The 21,955-nt window shown below is 40.5% G+C and overlaps 2 protein-coding genes across 2 annotated transcripts; one reads left to right on the top strand and one right to left on the bottom strand.

Moving 5' to 3' along the window:
* Positions 1-1,150: 1,150 nt before the first annotated feature.
* LOC135493228 (START domain-containing protein 10-like) lies at positions 1,151-16,283 on the bottom strand. The gene is made up of 6 exons (XM_064780351.1): positions 16,009-16,283; positions 8,778-8,925; positions 7,824-7,936; positions 6,708-6,837; positions 6,386-6,438; positions 1,151-6,089 (listed from the first exon to the last, which is right to left on the bottom strand). The coding sequence occupies exons 1-6, from the start codon at positions 16,222-16,224 to the stop codon at positions 5,859-5,861; spliced, it is 891 nt and encodes a 296-aa protein (XP_064636421.1). The 5' UTR covers positions 16,225-16,283; the 3' UTR covers positions 1,151-5,858.
* Positions 16,284-20,790: 4,507 nt separating this feature from the next.
* LOC135493890 (histone H1A, sperm-like) lies at positions 20,791-21,466 on the top strand. Its single transcript, XM_064781532.1, has one exon. The coding sequence runs from the start codon at positions 20,805-20,807 to the stop codon at positions 21,333-21,335; it is 531 nt and encodes a 176-aa protein (XP_064637602.1). The 5' UTR covers positions 20,791-20,804; the 3' UTR covers positions 21,336-21,466.
* The last annotated feature ends 489 nt before the right edge of the window (positions 21,467-21,955 follow it).

Below are 21,955 nucleotides of genomic sequence, written 5' to 3'. Positions count from 1 at the left end.
TGTCTTTCAATTGAAGCCATACATTGATACAATATCACCTCCTACACGCCAATATTGAGGAAACTCTGTCATTTTTGCATGTTCTTTTTTCTCTATGTCACTTACTCTAAGTGTTTGTTGCGGGTAAATATGAGATTACCGTTGATTATGATAGAAATCTGTCATAAGAGCGCTGAAAACCAGAAACCACATGGATCGATTATTCAACAACAACAACAACGTAAAAGATTTCCACGATTGCCGGGACTATGCCGAAGACAATCCGTGGACGAGATACAAGTCCTGTTGTGCCATTTTTAATGGCTTTTCGTCAATTGCATGGGGATTGGCTGTATGAACTTTGTTAGTTGCTCAGAAGGGGAAAACAATGACTTTTAACCCCAAATTGAATTCCAAAAGAATGAAGGGACAACTTCACTTCTTAAGTTTCAATGAGTGTGGCAGTTGCTGATCAAGACGGATCGAGAAAGGGTAACGCAGAGACAGGGTTTTTCAGGATCTATTTTAAAGGTTTAAATAATGCAGGAATTGCGCAGTTGTAAAACAGATGGGTGATGGGTCTTAACCCAGTTGCCCTGTCCTCAAAGATGAAATAATCAACAACAGGCAACTCAAATGATTTAGCAAAGGATTGTTTTCTTCAATCCTCTATAGTCAGAGGTGAGCTTTCCTACATTTCACCATACATTCTGAAAGAGACCCCGGGCAAGCGACTGGGTCACCCAGTAGATAAAAGTAAACAAAGAATATTTGTACAATGATTCATACTTTAATTACAAAGTTTTATGCACAGTATTTACTCATTTAATAGTATAAATATATATTCTATAGTGTACAATAGAGAGTGGTGTAGAGGAGTCGGAAGTAAACACAGGTTCAGTGAGGAGAGAAGATTTAAAGCGTTCTTTTCTCACCATGCAAATATTCCTTGAAAGGATATTTTTCTGGACTGTGAAAATGATGTCGCCAGTTCCTTCAGTAAAAGGCCGAGGTACGCCCAACATTATTATTCCTCCCAAAATGGTCTTAAAGGGACAAAGTCACAACCAGAATACAGGGATAAGATCGCTTTAACACATTCTGGGTCATTCAGAGTACGAATCTCGTGGACAGAGGCACACGGCCGAAAGATAAGTAGAAACACAAAAACTAGTTTACACAATAACTTTAGCAAAGTCCTTGCAAGATAGCATTCAATAAAATCATAGTTTTGGTAGATAATGAAAGAGTATACCAAACTGCTTGATCAGCATTTCACAGCAGTGTGATATATCTCGCATTTTCATATCAAACAGTACATGTAATTGGTTCAGATTAAATAATATGTTTCTGTCAAATCACAACATATTGAAAGTGTTTCCTCAAATGTTTTCAAGTGTACAAGAGAACAAGAGAACAATATGAACACTATAAAACTATCCAAGACACTTTTTCAGTACATTGTTTTCCAACAGAAATATAACACAGACAGTAAATGAAAAAAACTCACACCCTTCACTAAGTTCCAATTTCTCAGACAGAAGAGAAGGCTATACGACACTCTGACACAACAACCAAGGAAATATACCCTATCCAAATGATTTACACTCTGATGGCAGTGTATCATCTAAAAGAATCCATCAGTCCACAACCCGTTTCAAAAAATATCGGCAAAACATCACATGAGAATAAGTGATGTGAAACATCACATTAGAATAAGAGCATTTTCAAACAGTCATACTCAATGCAATGAAATTTCACTTTATTCCATTAGAAATGACCAATGTAGCACAAATAACAGCCGGTTAGAGAGAGATATGTATTAGGCAAAGTCAATTCATCATGTTCATGTGTTGAGCTAAATACTGTGGTGCTGTCGTTATCCAGTCTCCCATTATAGGTGCAGATCTAATGCACGACTAAGTCTACGCCAGGCCCTACTGGAGGAACGACCGGTTAAATACAACATCACAGTATTGGTAGATCATCAGATCAACACTCCAAACCATAAAAGGGGGAGAAAGATGGAGAAATTATAAGTACAGTCATTAAGTTTATATTGCAGCTACGTCAAATCTACTGGTGGCTACAAAATGAAATCATGTTGGTTACCGGTGCTCCTTAATACGATCCGATGGGGAGGGACTTTGACCAAGCGAGGTCCCAGGCTTACCGGCATAACCCATGCGAAGGGGAGGGACTTTGACCAAGCGAGGTCCCAGGCTTACCGGCATAACCCATGCGAAGGGGAGGGACTTTGACCAAGCGAGGTCCCAGGCTTACCGGTATAACCCATGCGAAGGGGAGGGACTTTGACCAAGCGAGGTCCCAGGCTTACCGGTATAACCCATGCGAAGGGGAGGGACTTTGACCAAGCGAGGTCCCAGGCTTACCGCATAACCAATGCAAAGGGGAGGGACTTTGACCAAGCGAGGTCCCAGGCTTACCGGTATAACCCATGCGAAGGGGAGGGACTTTGAACAAGCGAGGTCCCAGGCTTACCGGTATAACCCATGCGAAGGGGAGGGACTTTGACCAAGCGAGGTCCCAGGCTTACCGGTATAACCCATGCGAAGGGGAGGGACTTTGACCAAGCGAGGTCCCAGGCTTACCGGCATAACCCATGCGAAGGGGAGGGACTTTGACCAAGCGAGGTCCCAGGCTTACCGGCATAACCCATGCGAAGGGGAGGGACTTTGACCAAGCGAGGTCCCAGGCTTACCGGCATAACCCATGCGAAGGGGAGGGACTTTGACCAAGCGAGGTCCCAGGCTTACCGCATAACCAATGCAAAGGGGAGGGACTTTGACCAAACAAGCAGAGCAAGGTCCGAGGCATTGCGACAGGCTTATCACATCCACTTCTTGGTTAAAACCAGTGACAGACTTACCACTATCTTGTGCTGTGGTTATCAAAACAGCATCCAATAACTACGTCTCCCCCTATTGGAGGCACAGAGAACCAACATGAGTTGAATCCAAACTAAAGGAAATAACGCAATTCACATAATACATGAGAAGCAATTCAAACAGTGCAGATAAACAAATTACTGAAAACTCAAGGTCATCATAACTTTCAAGGCACAGTGCCGTTTCTGTAAGGACACATTCCATTCAGTAGCACGTGCTGCCACCTTCAAAGTCACGATGGTTCCTGGCTGACTTTACAGTTGTCTGATACAGATACAGTAGAACCTCTCTATTAAGGTAACCCAGAAAGTCACAGACCGGCGCACGACCAAATTCTGTCTATAACAGATTATTGTTGCTTCATATTCTCACAACTGTCAGCCATTTAATGTCCAAGAGTCGTCAGCAATAGGTTTTGTTCACGCGACAAAGAAATGATTTGGTGTCACCTGGTGGCCACATGAGTATCACAACTACCAGTGCATGTAATCCGCTTTTCAAACATAGTGCAGAACACTCAAAGAGGTCAAAAGATACAGGAAGAAGTTTTTCTGCGAGAGGTATTTCAGTACAAGAGACACATTCTTTTTCAAATGAATGATGCCAGAATATTCAAAGGTCCCCTGGACATGAGAGCCCTTTTAGAATCATGTCCCGGACAATTAGAGTGATAACAAGCATTTATACATTGGCTGGTTTTGTTGACTTTTTTCGGTGTACTGTTATGTCATCATCTGCTTGAATTCAAGACATTTTACACAGAGGTAATCCAACAAAAGAGGAGTTTACAAGCGACACAAAAAAACGTAAATCACACTCAATGTTATCACAACAAAAGAAATTAATTTATAGGAGCAATCAAACACACACATGAGAAATAGATTTGGAGAAGGTGTAATATGGAGATCAGGTCAATCAGACTCGGGCACAGTATTGCAAAAAGTGGCGCATGACATTTTGAGAATTCTTTGTAGCACAGTGGCTGGTAGCTAGTGCTATGCACAGCTATAAGCATTGTTTATTACAAGACGTCACATCATGTCCTAATATGGTGAGGTACTCCGTGAACTACAAAATATATGTGGCCACATCTATAACAATAAATATCAGTCAATAGTGACAGCAAATTTCATGGTCCATTTCATCCTGTAAGTTTTCACAAAATACATGTTTCAAAAGAGATATAGTCTATTGCTTTATCCAATGCAGAGAACCATAGAAGACCTATGGCCATGTAATACCATCAGAAAATACAGAATGCAAAAAAGGCAACCACCTCAGTCACTGCTCGCAAGTAACATTTTGGGGGGGGGGCATTCATGTACTTAGTATGGATCAAAAAGTGAATTCAGTGTTCAGTAGATCAAACTGACACAAGATGCCTCCCCAATAGCTCAGGGCTCCTGAAGTATTCACACTGGCTTCATTTAAACGTAAAGATTACTCTCCCATTCTTGCCAAAACTGCTAATAATTAATTTCCCTAAATATTTTTTTGCAATTTTGAGAATGAAAAAAAACTTCAGCCCAACTTCGCCAACTGCTTACTTGAGTGAAGCATTGAATCATTTGGTAATGGTATTCATTATTGTATGATAAAATTCTGTTCATTTCATAAGTAAATAAATACACAATTTTAAATACATTTTCAAGCATCCTATCATAGATCGAGTGTTTATTTAGCAGTTTACAGTACATTCACAAGAGTGGTACGAGAAATTCCCCAAGAAAAATAACATACAAAACATTTTTTACAAGCCACCCTGTAGAAGTATAATGCCATTTACGATAATCATCACGAAATCTCAATGAGGTATCAATCTTGACCATCACAGGGACCCCTTTTTCAAGAACAAACCATGCAAAAGGTAATGCTTTTCCCTCAAGCCCTGCATAGTCCATTTTCTGAGGAAGGGGTGCTAGGTTTAGCACATTCATATGATACAATACAATGTCACTTGTACCTATGGAAATTAAAACAAACCGTTCACTAACAAATAAATATACGCAATAAATATATCCTAGTTTTCTAATCGCATGCTTAAACATTTTATCACAAACAATGATTTTTTCCTCTAGTAGGTGTTCCCCTAAACCATTTGCTTCTAAAAGGCTTCTATAACAATTCAGTGGTGTCTTCACCTGTTTTCCAGAACCAAAGAACTTATTCAATGTGCATGTTCCTTGGTAATATCCCATCAATTTGTCTTCGTCCACACTGCAGGGAAACACTCGACTGGGTCAGTGTAAATGGAATGAAATATAAGTTCTTACAAAGCGCTTTCACACTGTTGATACATCTCAAAGTGCTTTACCTCATCAAGAAGCTTTCTATTGAAACCAATCAGCACCAAGCTCGGCCATTTTCACTTAGTTGAAAACACCGAGTAGGAGTGAAACTTGCCAAGCCTTGAAGTGATTGTCTCAAGATTATTACGGTGGCGCTAAAAACCATAATCTGTTTGACACTTTCACATGAATCTATGATAATATTGAGCTACGAGTACCGTTGCAAGATCTCCCATTCAGGAGAGAACTCCTGAAACACCCGGTGACTTTCAGATTTCTAAAAAATTTTGTGCTTCTTCTCAAGAGTAGAGCAAAATAATAAGATTTATCAATTCCTTGGTGAAAATGTGAAATAAAGACACAAGGAAATTTGTGAATTGACAGTATTGCTGCAAACCCTTCAGAAACTTATTTTCTTGTGGTTGGTTTCAGAGAGACAATAAAAACTTTGTATATTTTTCTGCTTGAAACATTCCCCAGTCCCTGTTAGTCAAAGGATGAAATGAAGGAACAATCCCCGGGTTACAAGTGCCACTTGGAAGACAGAGACCCACAAAGGGGTTGTGGATCATTTACAAATTGGTCGGTGCAGCTGGTGTCAAAAGTCAGCCAATTGGCACAACATTGAGGCATCCATCAAAACAAGCTTGGAATACCTGTATATGATCTCCAGAAACTCTCCCTAATCATCCTTGTAAATTTCAAGAGAATTCAAATCGCAATCCGTTTCCGCTAAATTCGTCTCGTCGAGTGAGTCATACGTGTCACTTGATTGGTCCTGGACGTCCACATCATCGTAATTGATCCGGTCATTTTCGATCTGGCTCGGATCCCTCCATGGCATCCAATTGGGTTCATTCTCCTTCTTCCAGGCCGGGTATGCCGCTGCGACCTTGTTTAGTTTCTTGAACATCTGAAGAAACAGAAAACACTGGTTGAGATCATCGTAAAGCTAACTTATTTTGACATATCAATGCAAATCACCTGTCATCACGAATTCTAATGTTCAAATTCTGGTCAAACCTGGTTATTGAAAAACGTTGATTTTCAAACTCTGCTTGAGATAACAGAACCTTTGGACAGTATCAACCAATCTATTTGGATCAACTTTATTCTATCTAGGTGTTGACCTTGTATGGACTGCTCCAGAGAGTGCATCAGACAAGTCAATAAAGAACATTGGGGGTGAACAGGTGGAACTTGACTTACTCTTGGAGCCATGATTCCTGTGGCCATGTTTACGATCCATGCTGGCAATTGTCCTGAAAATAAACAGCATAATATATAGGTCAAGTCAGAACATAAGGAATTAATGCCTAAGACATAGATGTAGAAATTCTCCTGGCATGAAAGTTTGAAGTTAGATTCCTTACATAGCGCTTTTCCATTGAAAGACAGATCGTTGCTCAAAGTGTTTCATCACCCAAAGATCATCTGCTACTAAGCGCTCACTTAACCTTTGAACTCGTAACAGGAATTTGTAGCATTTGTATCCATGAGCTTTTGATCAGGAGTCACCACTATGCCTCACCTCCAACATCGCACTGAGTAATATAGTAGAATTCACATCCCATCTTGCCCATCTTATTCTGATGTGGTGTGATATAATAACCGGTCAAAAATGACTTCCCTCGCACGAACTCTTTCTTAGGTGGACACGACTGAAGAAGATAAGGGACAATTTATCAACATCTCAGATAAATATGCCTCGCTGAGACCAACTTAAATGCCTGTGTTACCAAAACAAGTAGCTGAGTGGTACACCAACAACAAAAGTCCCAAAAAAAGTTGGAAATTGATGACATGATGATAACTTTCATATTCAGTAGAACCTCTCTGTTAAAGACACCCTTTGGACTGACCAATTGTGTCCTTTATTGAGAGGTGTCCTAATTGCAGAGGTCAAATTGATGTCTATAGGACATCTTGTCCCAGTGTACAACACTCCAGCCTGATCACTACAACACCATCCTTCCCATTTATCAAGCACTTTTTTACATTTTCTGAAATTGGATTCAGGCCAGTTTTGAAGGAGTTAAAACATTCTAATATGCTGGCTAAAGTGTGCAACCATAGGCCTGCTGATGGTGAAAAAGTCACAAGTTTTTGATGAGGTAACAGGACTTGGTATGTGTAATTTACATGTACATGTAACTCCAAGGATTAAATCTGTGCTTATTGCCACAGGGTGCATTTAATTATGCAAACAATCTGGGATCAATTTAATCTGAAAATATTTGATGTGCAAAATATGTACAATGTAAGTTAAGACCATTCATGGCTTGGGGTGACATGAACATGAACAGTGACCAATAGGCCCAGACTGAGATTTGAATAAAATGACAAGCGACCAACGGGGTGCTAAACATAACAATAGTATGATATGGAATTTAGTATGCATGCACTGGTGGCAATCATAAAATCAATGGAAAAATAACCAATCGTTTTCCACTGAAAGTCTTAACAAGTACGGTAGATAGGTCCATACTTGTAAAGCATGTTTAGAATTGTTTGTACACTGACATTTTGATTGTATGAGACTCTCATATTTTTCATCTGATTTTGAAAATTCAAGTTCTACAGAGAACTAAGGAAAAAAAAAGTGATCATTCAAAAATGCGGAGTGTCTCATGCCTGTCATACCTACCTTGTGATTGACAGAATGGTTCATGATGATATATTCATTTAGATGATCTTGAGCTAACCAAGACCTTTGAGTGACGAAGTCTCTGTTCTTCATGCCGGGCACAGGAGATTTAACTGCAACATAGAATACACACTACATGAATACTTGAAGCAAGGAAATATGCAATGACCAGAGACTAGAGTTCGCCACAGGGTTTTCTCAAGATAGGGTGGTAGCCAGTTTTGCCAGTGTGTATTACCGAGACAAGGTGGGGTGGCCAGTAATTTAATGAAGGGTGGCTCTACAGAAACCCTTTACATCATTCTTGAGTAAGGAAGGGTGGCTCTTCCAAGTTAGGGTAGGGTGGTAACTTGCCACGGTTATGGTGGGCCACCCTGACGGTGGTAACTTGCCACGGTTAGGGTGGGCCACCCTGACAAATTCACTTGTGGGGAAGACCGAGTGAATCCTGAATGAAAACAATCATTCACCAGATGTTGCATCTACACTGAATCATCCACTCGAGTCTTGTCATTTCTCTTGTTAATTGAAGCCTTGAGGAGAGAGAGAGTCTTTATGACTAATCATGCAGCACTAATTGGGAGCGCTGTATCATTGATGATGTGGCCTTGGGTCACTCTCTTTCATTACGGGAGCCACTGTTTTACTCATCGACTTAAAAGGGAAAACTTGGTCATGTTGAGAAAGAAGTTGTCCTCAACTCAATGGTCAAGTAGTAAGAAGATATTTTCATCTAGTTGTCAATAAACAGATACATCACTTTTGAGTCGGCATCCAAGATTTAACTGTCAACTGAAATTCCTCAAATCAAATGCTAGTGATGTTATGATTGGACGCTGTTTCTTTTGTGCTGGTATTTCATCAAATGAGGATGAATGTGTCAGTCAGGGTTTGTCTACAGGGTCGGAGAAGTGAACATTACGCTTGATTGCCTGAGGGTAAAGAACTCCTTACTTGAGTAATAGCCTATATCATTGCATGGATTGATAAAACAGATCTCCCTGCCCTCGATCATGTGAGGATCCCATTGTCGTCTGTACCGTGGATCATGGATAACATCGTAAAGCTGACCTGGTGTCACGTCTTCGAATACTGTGAAGCCCTGCAACGAGACACGAAATGATGGTAAGATTTTGAATCAAGATTGGCATAAAAAAGCCTACAGTTCAGAAATCCCAACTCACACTGCAACGGCTGAATACAACCTCACTTATCTCCAGCAAAAACCCGTACCCAGCCAAGGAATAAAGGAAAGGAAAGCTTTGGGGAAAGGTTATTCACCTTTTAGGGGAAACTATCCCATATGAATTTTATAAGAACAGATTGAAAATTCATTTGAATCAATACATCATTATGGTCCATCACTATAACTATAGCTGCGCTTACACCACGAAATATTGGTGGACCAATTGCACTTACACCACCACATTGCCGCGACAAATTGGTTCGGCAATCCATTGCCGATACAAATTGCCGAGCGAATTTGTCCCACCAAGCTTGATGGTCCAAATTCGCCCGGCTTGTTAAAAGCTCGGCTTTGTCGTGGTGTACGCGCAAATGGTTCGGCAATTAGCTAGTTAGATGGTTCGGCTCCAGGCGGCGCTTTCGAAATGGCGCTTTCTGCCAAGGCTTTCCGCGTTCTGCTTATTGTTTGCGCGCCATCTGTAGCCGGATTTTATAACTAGCTGCAGCGCTGGTGTAAGCGCTTGGTGGATTTTCGATGGTGCGGCATTGGTTCCCGAACCAAGATTGGTGGTCCATTTTCAGGTGGTGTAAGTGCGGCTTATATCAGACTCTGTAAACATCTGGCGTGGAATGAAATAAAACTCCATAGGCCGCCCAAACTGTACACAGACAACATATCAAATCAAATGCTGTGTAATAATCAATTCTACTGAGCTACTTGAGGTAACAGGTGTTTCTAACATATCTTCTGATTGACGAGGAATTTGTAAACAACCATTTATATTGCAGGCCTACTAATTTAACTAAATAACTGCATAGGGGACAGTGTTTGACTCCGGGAAACCCAAAATATTGATTCTGGATGACCAACATGGCTTTCAAGGAACCAGAATTCCTGGCATTTCACAACAAAGTTTGTGAGATTCAATATGAGATAAATTAATGAATGTCTTCGGATGAGACTAAAAGCTGTGGTCCCTTGTACCTAAGTGTTTATGTCAGGCCGGAATCCACATACACAGTATGTAGCCCGCAGTGGACTCCATACTGCTGGCTAAATCCACTGCGGTTACTACGATACAGGCATTGCGATACAGGTACAATAATGATGGATTGTCTGCAAATTAGACTGTCTGGGTAAAACTTGAGGAATTATTAATACCCATGTAGCGCCGAGCCACATTTGAGCACCCATGGTGAACGACAGCGTATCACAAACGCTTCGTATTCGCACCAAGTTCACGATGAGATGTAATTGAGGGAATTATCATTGTACCATTATCATTATGATACAGCAGGCCTGGTGTTGTGACCCAATTTAGTACAAGGCCTTTACAATTTGATGACCCAACTATTGGTATCAAGAGAACTTTGCCTTGGGAAAAGCCAAACAAAGACCTTTATACTGTGAATTAGAACCTCTCTTAGCGGACACCTCCGTTATAACGCAGGACACTCTTTCCACTGAGGACACTGATTTTCATCCAAACTTGGTTATTTTCCTTCAATTTGACCTCTCTAATAAGGACACCTCTTTATAAAGGACAGCAATTCATTCCAAAGTGTGTCCCGAGAAGAGAGGTTCTACTGATGCTTTTGTCGACAAGTTCATTGATTACTTTGTATCCCAGGGGAACACCGCCAAAATACTAATCTGAATAGACCAAATCTAGTTTCTAAAGGCCTTGTTCAACTCTCGGCAATGCTCTTGTCATAACTGTACATAGCTGGATATCATGAAACTTTGAAATAATTGCTGATCTGTCAGAGTGGGTTCCCCTTTAATAACCTGCATGTACTTGTTTGAAATCAAGAGCATTTCACCCGCTTTAACTGTTCATTTTTATCTCCACATCTTTTGCCCCATAGTCAATGTCGACAGACTTGACTATCATTTCATCCACCCATTTTTGCATAAAATCAATTCCAACAGTAATAGAAAGCAGTTATGTTGACCTGATACAACCTTGCCCTTTGTGACTTCAGGCCTACAGCCCACAGACTACAGGCCTACAGCCCACAGACTATAAAGGCCTGTGTCAGAATACGATACGGTCTGGTTAGGATGGGAATTGTAGAAGACACTTTGAAATCTCATGGCCAACACCTTTTTCAAAATATTTAGTGCTTATGCACTAAAGGCACAGAGGCAAGGTATAAGATTGTTTCTCATTTTTTCATCACGTGGAGTTTAAACTTTAGCCAAAGGACTAAGTTTTGGGCCAACTTTTTTCAACTCAACCTGCCGATCTTGATTCAGAACAGAGACATCAGTGAGGTGTGAGGTGTACACATTGATACAGGCGAACTGAATACACATGGTATAAGTCAAACTGATCGTAAAACTCCTCATATTGTAACATTAACATTTCATAACGACCTCATTGACTGATGCCCAATGACACAGCTGTACTCATCACAAGTAGACACCCACACACTATTCCCAGAAACTTTCAAAGGGCAGATTGATTTTTCACAAGCATGCTGAGGATTGCCATTAATGACTGGAAACAGCTGACGACAAGAGATGGGGGGGGGGGGGTTGGCGAAGTTGTGATTCCATCATATTTTGCACACCTACATATTTCTGTAGGCCAATTATGCGATGTAATAAAATTTTACCACTTATAGTATCGTTACTGGCCACGATTCATATTTTTTGTTTGACCCTTTTGGAAAATTATTTTGGTCCCAACTGCATACATTGGCATAACGGCTAACACAGTCAATCTGCAGGGGATTTATTGACCATTGAAACCAGTTATCACATAAATCTGTGCGGGTGCTAAAGTGGGAAAAATGATTCTGTGCAGTTGCTGCGCCTAAATAAAGAGCATAGTGGAGAACCCTGGAACAAAACACAGATGTGCTCCAGCCTACACTGGGGGGAGAGGGGTTCAACCCTCCCCCCATCAAAGACAGTCCGCTATGGCATACCTCTTTAGAATGCAAACAGTGTATTCAGTGAATGTGCCAGCTTATTGATATGATCGCATGCAAAAGCCCGGTTAATGCCGAGTTATCGGAGGCTAAACGACTGCATTAATAAGTCATCAGATATTATTACAATCTATTCTCGTGCATGTATACGCTGGGTGCAACCAGACGATAGTAATTATGCGTTGTAGATGAAAGCATTAGGTACAAAAGAGAAACCATTGTTATAAACATGTCAATGAACAAACACGTACTATTTAAAAGTTTTTGTTGACATGGTGGTGCGCCAGAAGACAGCAGGGCATACAGGATCTTAACAACATCCCTTCAATGCCACATTTCAAACCATCAACCACGACAAACAAATGTGGACCAGGTTCCCACTCTAAAAATGTGTCACATGTATACCAAAGTTCCCTTGCCAGAGTCTTTGAGGCAAACTGGAAACAAACATATTGACATTGCTCCTTAAAAATTACCATTAAGAGGTTCTTACCCAACTTCAACAAAAATCAATGGGTTTTTTTAAATGTAAATACCCCGCCAGACTAGATATCTGTCTGTCAAAACATGAGGTGAAATTTCTCATGGGTGCTCCTGCACTAGATCTGTGAAATAAGTTATGGACACATAACTTTTTTATTTCTGTGACCTAGTGAAATTATATTGTTCACCTGCCAAGCCTGCATACCATATTCCAGGTCACTATGTCCTCATTTTAAATGAGTTTGAGAAGCATACATTTTTTGATATTTTATATTTTCCCAAGTCAAAAGAAGGAGTTACAAAAGTATGCTAGGGGGCACGAATGCGATACTGAATTATCGACGTTTCAGGAACCCTCAATCTCGACCATGTCCCCAGACATGCAAGATTACACCTTTTTTTAAATGCAATATATTTTGTGTCAGAAGATCCTTTTCTGGTACGAAATTACAAAGTGAAGACGGATGCCAATAGGAAAGACAATATGAAAGAGACAGGATGTCACACACTGTGACTGCCTGTTGCAGAAGTCATGTTCTGGCCTTTCATCCCACTCACTTTTTCCATGGCTTTTTAACTTCTTCCAGACTGCTGAACACTCTGAAATCGCACACGTGTATGCCCAACATTCACTACACGTACATGTATACCATACACGTACATGTACATGTACATACCTTCACAGGAAGCCCTAGCGAACCTTTTGTTCATCCACCACCCTATTGCACTCTCAACACAATGCAATCCAACAATCTCACTCTCCAATAATCGCTGAGTTTTTTCCCCACCCATCCACCCACTTATTTCCAGATGACAGAACACTATTCCAACTCATCAGCTCTCCCGCAATACAAGTAGTACTTTAACACGAACAGAGCAAGGGCAATGATGTCGGAACCTTCCATGTCTATTTCTTAAGGTGACTGACAACTCACTCTCAATGCCTGCAGATACAGTACATGTCAGATACTGATGTAGGAAAAGCAAGTCATCAGAATCCCTAACTCACTCTGATCTCAAACACAAACCTTGGCCAATGATGATATTGATATTCCTGAAATCAGCAGAGGTTGGAATAAAATTGCCAGAACCAAAAGCTGGCATATTTGGAGGCGTACAATTTATCACAGCCTTTCCTCTCAAAAATGACAACAGCTTGGTTTCTCTTCATACTGTTCAACTCATGAAGCATGTGACCCCATCAAAAGATTATCACATCACCATGACAGTTGGTCACTGATATCAAAAAAAGAAAGACGCCATCAAATTAGAGGGTGTGACTGTGATTTCAGACCAGCCCAAGATGTCTGCTTACAACTTTCCCTCTGCCAGCCGACGTCTCAGCGAATGATGATCAATGGCTGTCATCACAACCGTCGCTGGAGACGATCACGTCGATGATTATCTTAACGCGGCTGTCACCCGGCTAAATGTTATCAATAATGGACACTTGGTAATCGATGAACACCCGTTCGAGGTAGATGATAAAGTGGCGTAGTTTGATGATCCAATCATCTACGAACTCTGTCGGACGCAGAGGTTTTTTGCACGTTTGAGTCTCTGCTGATTGAATGCTGTTAAAATAATTGTGCCAAACTGAAACATTGGCATGATTTGGAATATGACAATTATGAAGCTTAGTATTTTATTAACATGCCTGAAAAGGTTTTACCATGTGAGTCAAATGAGGCCTTGTCAGTCAATTAAGTTCGCACCCTTTCATTGGCATTGAAAAAATCTGGCTAATTAGTTTACTACATGGTCTGTTTGCATAGTGAGTGTCTGGACAAAACAATGCTGGTACATGTCATGCACAAGGGTTCATTGAGGTCATTGTTAATCATGTAGAACACACTGATCTTACAAAATGTAGATCAATTATTGCAATAAGATCCCACATGTGAACATGGTCTTACTAAGTTACTCTAATATACATGTAGTTTAAATATAAAATTCTTAAACCACAAAAGAATGGCTTTCATAGCTTTTGAGCTTTTGACGAAGAGGTGTGTTAGATATGAAATCAACCATGACAACAACAGACCGACTAAGACTGAACACAGTGACGCTTTGCTTGAACCAGAGTCGTCATAACAGCAGTGTGAAACAGCTTGGCAAAACACTGTCAGTTCAAATAACAACACATCACAAAAAAATCAGGCCTACAACAACTAAATGTATGCTTTTGAGCTACAAAAAGAATTAACGGACTGTGGTCAGAGTTGAATGAATTGACAAAGCAAACATTTGTAGGAGTGGTCTTGTTTTTGACCTGCATGAACACAAATTGGCAAGATTTAGTGGGCTAAGTGGGTGGGCATTCACATTTTTCGGCCGAATCACTATCAATAGTACTACACATTGTAGTACTGATCATATACACTTCGTAGTATCAGATGTTTTAAAAATTCAACAACTGTTTTGTAAACAGAAGTTTCAGTTTCAAAGGACTTCAATCAATTCATTTAAAACAACCTCATGCTTAAAGTACGACATATATTGTAAAGTACCAGGGAACATCTCAGGAGAAGAGAGATGAGTCCTCCGCAGGGCACTGTCACTCATCTAGCTTTTCAGGTTCTTTAGGATCGGTGGGCTTTTATTAAAAATCATTCAATCAATAAACACGAATAAATAACATGCTGAATGAGAAGAGCACTGACAGTGACATGACCGAAATTGAAATGTACTTGATGGATACAAGAATAGGAGGCGTTCCCACTCATCATCCGATCCTGCTGCGTCAGGTGGCTAACATTCACAAACAATGGCTCAGAGTCAGACATAATGTCAGCCATGCCAGAAGGAATGATAGAGTACACATTGAAGTCAATGTAGATCTTCAATGGAACCAACTCTAGATGCATTAAGAATGCAGGGTTGTCATCTCGGATGGTCCAACTGTCACATTACAGTCCGATATGTCTCATCGATAACATGATTTAAAGTAAACAATGCACCGAAATCGGTACCCACATTGCCGGTGAGACAGAAAAAGGCCTTCAACTCTCGTATGTAAGTTGAAAATATGTGTATAAGTGTAATTATCACAAAGAGATTCCACTTCCAACACCGCGCGTTACCGGTATGACAGGAAAGTGATGATGCATGATATTGTATCACAACGTCATGTGTTGTATCGCCATTTACGTCCATGCGTCATGACGATGTTGGCCTAATTCCTCATTCAAAACAAAAGTGCCAATATACCGGTACACACTCGTAATCTTCCCATGATGTGACGTGGTGATGTAACAATGTCTCGCAACATTTCAAGTTGCGCGATATTGTATTGCCACTTCTGTGCTATATCGCTATTTCCATCAAGACATTAGGCCTAATTCTCATTAAAAAAAGGTAGCGATAAAACGCACACTCTACAGTTACTCACAACGTGGAGATACAATTATTCCCTAACGACTAACGTATAGGCCTAGCCCTAGGCCTACAAGGCTACATTCACTACACGAATTCAAGACTAAAAGACATAGGTCTACAACAAACATATAAAGAGAAGCAAAAGCTCATTTCTCATTGTCTGAATGAACAAACCATCCATGATTGAATACTTCCCTACCTTCAGAACTTTGAAACTTGAATAGTCATTTTTCTTGGACCAAACTTTTGTTGGTGGGCTTTTATTGAATTCTAATTTCCAACCACTTTCTCCCGAACAGTTCACACAAATCTCTTTAAAAGTGTCAAACATTGGACCGTCCGGCACCACCACCTCTCCCGGCTGCATCAGCAGCCCAGTAAAGTTTTTATCACAAGATTTAGACGATTTAGACATGTTAAAAAGAGCAAAATAATCACTAAACTACAGAAACAATTTTGTACACATCGACTAAAAATCCGGAAGTGACCGGTCATATCACAGTACGCATGCGTGTGGGGTTGGTACAAAGCAAGGCATGGGTATTGGCAGCTAGGTTGAAAAATGGGCAGAGTGGAGAAGTAGAAATGCCCCCTGGAAAAAGTGTCTGGTTCTATAAAATTCTGACAGATTATGGTGTATTGTTCTATAGAGGCTGTGGCCGTCAATAACTCAGAGATTAAGGCGTATCTGTTCCGGAACATGTACGCGGAAGCTCGAGCAAAATAAGGCCCCAGCTTGCCTGTCAATTAAGTTCGCCCCCACTCACTGGCTTTGTAAAAGCTGGCTTCTTACTTTACGTCGGACGATACAATGCTGGTATGTCATGCACATGGGTTCATTAACGTTAATGCTTATCTTCATGGAAAACTGCAATATTCTATTTAGTTTATAATATTCTGCCCAAACTAGAAAAGCTCCAGCTAGCCTCGGATGACATGCTTTACACTCCAAAAGCAGTGGCGACGTTCAAAAGGATATTTCTATCTCTTTAAACTTCCTACAGCGTAGCAGAGTAGACGCACCTGGACGCCTTGTGTAAATTTATATCTATCTCCGTTTGCCAATACCACCTTCGTGTGCCATGTTTTGAACCAACCCACGTTTTGGGTTCGTTTTGACGTGTCGGATCACGTGATTCAAAGTTCACACGCGGGAAATTTAAAGGGGCGAGGATGGCAGGTCAATTTAACACATACAAATCTCTCCGATTTTCATGATCAAGGTCTGGTTGTGGCAGCATCTGCAGTCTCATCACGTCTGGTTGTGCCAGCATCTCCTGCCTATCAGGTCTGGTTGTGACAGCATGTTATGGTATGGTATGCACTACTGTCTCATTGATCGAAAGTCATTTCTGCAGGTAACAATATAGAGCGAAGGTAAAATAAACAGGCCCGTTGGGGTGGAAAACAGAAATGTTCTCCGATATCTTTTCTTGTCAAGCTGGCAGGTGCTGCCATCTGAGCTAAGGGAATGGAACTACGCGATTTATTAAAATTAAAACTTACCCGTCATAGGGTGGAAATTTTCCCCCTTTTCAGGGATCACAGTTTTCTTTATTCCAACCTACTTACATGGCCGGGACCTTTTAGGGCACGGCATTACTCCCATGGGTTGACCTCGCTATGTTTCAGCTACGTAATTGTCTATGCTGCCACCTATAACTAATAGTCCCGGCTCAGCAGACGCTGTTTACTTCTTCACACATTTTGTACACGTTGTTGTGAGTTTATTGAGGAGAGTTTCATTCGACGCTGACACCACTGATGTTTTCTCAACAACCTATTGTAACTTTTGTGAGGATCATTTGTTCTGGCGTTTCACTGAACATTTCCGTTTGCAAACACTCAAACATACCTTGGGTATCATCACAACCACATTGTTTTATTGGTTGCTTGATATGAGGCATTAACACCGCAAAATTACTCTTATTTTGGCTTTGATCTTTACGAAGTGAGTCTGAGCAATCGGACTCTATCAGCAATCTTGCCAAACCCATATAATGGGTGATATGAATAAAGTATAGCGATTGCTTTTACTTCGGTTTTGTACAGAAAGGCCCAGTGTAAATGTACATGGAGTTTTAGATAAAAGCATTTGCTAGTCTTTATTCATATCACCCATTAATGTCTTGTTTATTGTTCCTTATTCCTATCTGTCAGCGTACTTGTATATGACATTCACCTCATACCTGAATAGCCATTGTGTTACAATTCAAATCTTATGGCCAGAGTCCTCTATTAAAACATGTGTACATTACGTGTACATTGTTGTGCATAGGTTTTGGTAAAAAAAGTACTCATTGGACCAATCAATCTGCACAAAATTTTATATGTGTCAAGAAGAACCCTTTGCCAATAGCATAATAAAGTTTTTAAAAATTCCAATACCGATTGCCTGAGAAAAAAAGATTTCCGTACACCATATCCATCAAAACGTCACTGGCGCATTGATATGGCCCTGTCAAAGTACAAGTTCTAAACTGACCAGTGAGACCACATTTTCTTAAATATTATCAAAAAGCATATTTCTGTGATGGCCTGACTCTGTAGATTAAGAATCAACCACAGATTGAGAATTAATTCCACTTTGGTCCATCCCAGCCATGTATTTACCACAACTACACTTCCGGTCGTGGATGAATACAGGTCTCTGCCCTTATATGTCATGGAGAAAATAAACTTTGGTCATTTTACAAAAGAGTATTTGCTTCCGTTTCTTTGAGAAAGGTTTGTTGATTCAGTAATTCACAAAGAGTCCAACACTGCATGGAGATGTACAGTTCCAACTTGGTCACTGACTTGGCTGGAGAATCCATTGGATGGGTCCTGGAAGCCTCCACCTCTTTCTGCCCTGAAAATATCAGTCTAGCTCTGACTGACCTAGAGCATGTAGAGACATCTGTCTGACTGCCCTGGCGACATCCATCAGCTGGTTTTCTAGCAGATGTCTCATTAAATTGCCTTCGTCTCTACATGAGCCAGAGACAAATCTTAGAATTGCCTGCCCTGAAGACAAACTGGCAATCTGCAATCTCGTCAGGTCTGGTTGTGCCAGCATTTCCTGTCTATCAGGTCTGGTTGTGCCAGCATATGCTGTATTATCAGGTCTGGTTATGGTATGGTTGTTGCAGTATCTGCTGTCTCTTCAGGTCTGGTGTTCTGATTTCATGCAATCCCTTTTGAAAATGATCAGATATTCCCCATGTGAAAATGAGACACATTTTTCCATTGTACTGCTTAGGAAAGTTGCCCTGGGGTAATGAGTACATCACAATCGTTCCCGAGTGCTTGGCTTAGGGCTTACTCAGGAATATATATTTGACCCTTCAGCTATGAGCAGTTGGAGCTTTTCTAGAATTAAAACTGAACAGAATGATAACTGAAAACGATTAGCAGTAGAAGCCAGAAGAAACAGTTTCATATATTTTTCAAATACCCGTTAATGTGGGTTGTTAAAGTTGTCTGCCCAGGTCTGGGTCGAAAGCGTTAATCCGTCATCTGGTAATTTGGAGGGGGGGGGGAGAAAGTCATATTAACTTCATCCATTGAGCAAAATAAAGAGAAATCGGGGATTCCATTTCGAATTCTTCTTTGAAGTCAGATTGTGAATAACTGTCACTTAATTGCAGAAAACATGATGAAATGGATACCTTACTTTTTAAAGGTCTAAAACTGCTCCCTTAAATACAATCTGCTTGGTATGACATTAAGAAAACCTTGATTATTGCTCTTGTAATTGATTTTGATATTATTTGAGTCTGGAGAGTTTTCTTTAGTTGGAAATCAGTAACTTACGAATAATAAAAATTCATATTTTGCCAGACTTGTCTGGCCGTATTCCAAAATGAAGACGGACAAGAATGCCAAGTGTAAATGTAACTTCCTACGATAGGGATGTATCGACAATGATCTGATTTTTGCCAGTTATATTAAGTCAGCAATGTTTTCTCATATGATCTCAATTTTATGTATATTTTAAATGAGATTTTGCAAGAGAAAACCTTTCTTGAAAAATGCTTAGTTGATGGATTTGACAAGACCTCAACTGTTAAAGGGTTACAGTTGACCTCTCTGGTTATTCCTCCACGGGTTACACACAAGAAAATGCCAAGAAAGTTTAGAATGATATGGCATTTCATTATTGATGAAAACTTTAAAAGGACTGATGCTGAACATGCAAGGAATAAGTAATAGTTCGGATGTCTATATTCTATAGCTAGAGACGAAATAAGTCAATCAAGAAAAAAGCGGAAAATGCATTAGATTGTTTTGTTTTGAAAACTCTTATGTCTCGAGAGAGAGTGATATTGTATCAACTTTAGACCACGAACAATTACATATCAAATCCCTGTATGTCACCAGATCTAGCCAAAATGTGTTCAAAGCGGTGATATTAGAAATATTTGATTCGTATTTTGAGTCCAACATAATTTTCATCTCTCCAAGATGGCCGCGATTTGTGGTGAGAATGTGTTAGTTGCCTTCATTAAATAAATAACAGAAAATAAACAAGGAATTGACACACGTTTTCTTTATTCGGAATCGAACAACAACTAAATTGAGCATCATGCACACGGATCACAATCAAGTTATTACTGCCATGTGCCGCAGAAACGAACGTTTTATACGGGCCTTTATAAATGTTCATCATACATTTTCGATATATTGATATCGTAAATTTGTAATCTCTTCGTGAGATTTACAGTTGCTGAAAGAGATCATGGCTCAAAATGAGGCCAATCTTCCTATCTTGCTAACACCATTCATGTCGTAGCAACTTTCATTGAGTTTTATTGAGAAATCAACTGATATATCAAGTCGGAAAACACAAAATGTCAAATATCATCCCGCCATTTTGCTTTTCAGTGTCCTGATAATAGCAAGCTTTCGTTTACGTCGGCACACGGTGTTGATATACGCGGCAGATTCAGCTGATGAGATCAATTCTCTCGTTGATTTCTTCGTGTCTGAGAATATCGAAGAGAACTTACAAACATGTCTGACTCTGCTCCTGCTGCCTCACCCAAAAAGAAGGCTGCTGCCAAAGCCAAGAAACAAAAGGTTGCAGCTACCCATCCTCCAGTCGCCGTCATGGTAGTTGCTGCCATCAAGAGCTTGAAGGAGAGAAAGGGCTCTTCTCTTGCCGCCATAAAGAAATACATTAACGTTACCTACAAGTGTGAAGCCGCCAAGCTGGCGCCCTTCATCAGGAAATACCTTAAGAAGGCCGTCTTAGATGGACAACTCGTCCAGGTCAAAGGAACTGGTGCCGCCGGAAGCTTCAGACTCCCGTCAAAGGAAAAGGAAGAAAAGCAAAAGAAACCAAAAGTCAAGAAGCCCGTCAAAGCCAAGAAACCGAAAGTTGCCAAGCCCAAGAAATCTCCCGCCAAGAAAACTAAAACAGCCAAGCCAAAGAAGGTCAAGAAATCTCCCGCCAAGAAAACAAAAGCAGCCAAGCCAAAGAAAGCCAAGAAGTCTCCCGCCAAAAAGTCCAAAGCAGCCAAGTCCAAGAAAGCCAAGAAGTAGACAGTTGGTGGCATCTTGAGAAAAAAACGGTCCTTATCAGGGCCACCCCAAATATGACAAAAGAGGCTTATCCTGCCAATGTCGGCTTGTAAACACAATTTGAAGACTGCTCAGCTTTCAAGTCTCCCTCGTAGGAGAGAAGCATTTCTGGCAAATTAACAATTTATTTTACCTTTTGTTGGTGTTAAGAAGATACTTTTAAAACCTTTGTTGGTGAATGAAGATTTAAACAGTTTCTTTGAGAAACTTCGCTGCTGGTATTCCGAATAACAGAATAAGGGTCTGTTCTGAAGGTCACCCTAATGTTATTGCTTGCGATGCTGGATCTGACAAATAGGAACACAATCATGATGCTGACCCAATTAACAGGCTGTCATAAACCTGTTTCCTATTCTCACGCTCTTACAATGAAGTGTAACTGAACCATACCCTCGCGTGTCCTGTTACTCGAAATAGCCCATCAGCTGTTCAACCAAAAATAGCTGTAAATGATCAAAATAGCAAAGGCAACATGTACCCTTGTGTCTCTTCTTGGAATCTTGCTCGGGGCAGCTTTGTTGATGTTTTCTGCAAGACAAAATTGGGTCAATCCAACTGGTCTCTATTGCTTCTGATTTTTG

This window comes from Lineus longissimus, chromosome 9, assembly GCF_910592395.1.
Source record: "Lineus longissimus chromosome 9, tnLinLong1.2, whole genome shotgun sequence".
NCBI classification, from domain to species: Eukaryota; Metazoa; Nemertea; class Pilidiophora; order Heteronemertea; family Lineidae; genus Lineus; species Lineus longissimus.
This window is presented reverse-complemented; position numbering and strand designations above follow the sequence as displayed.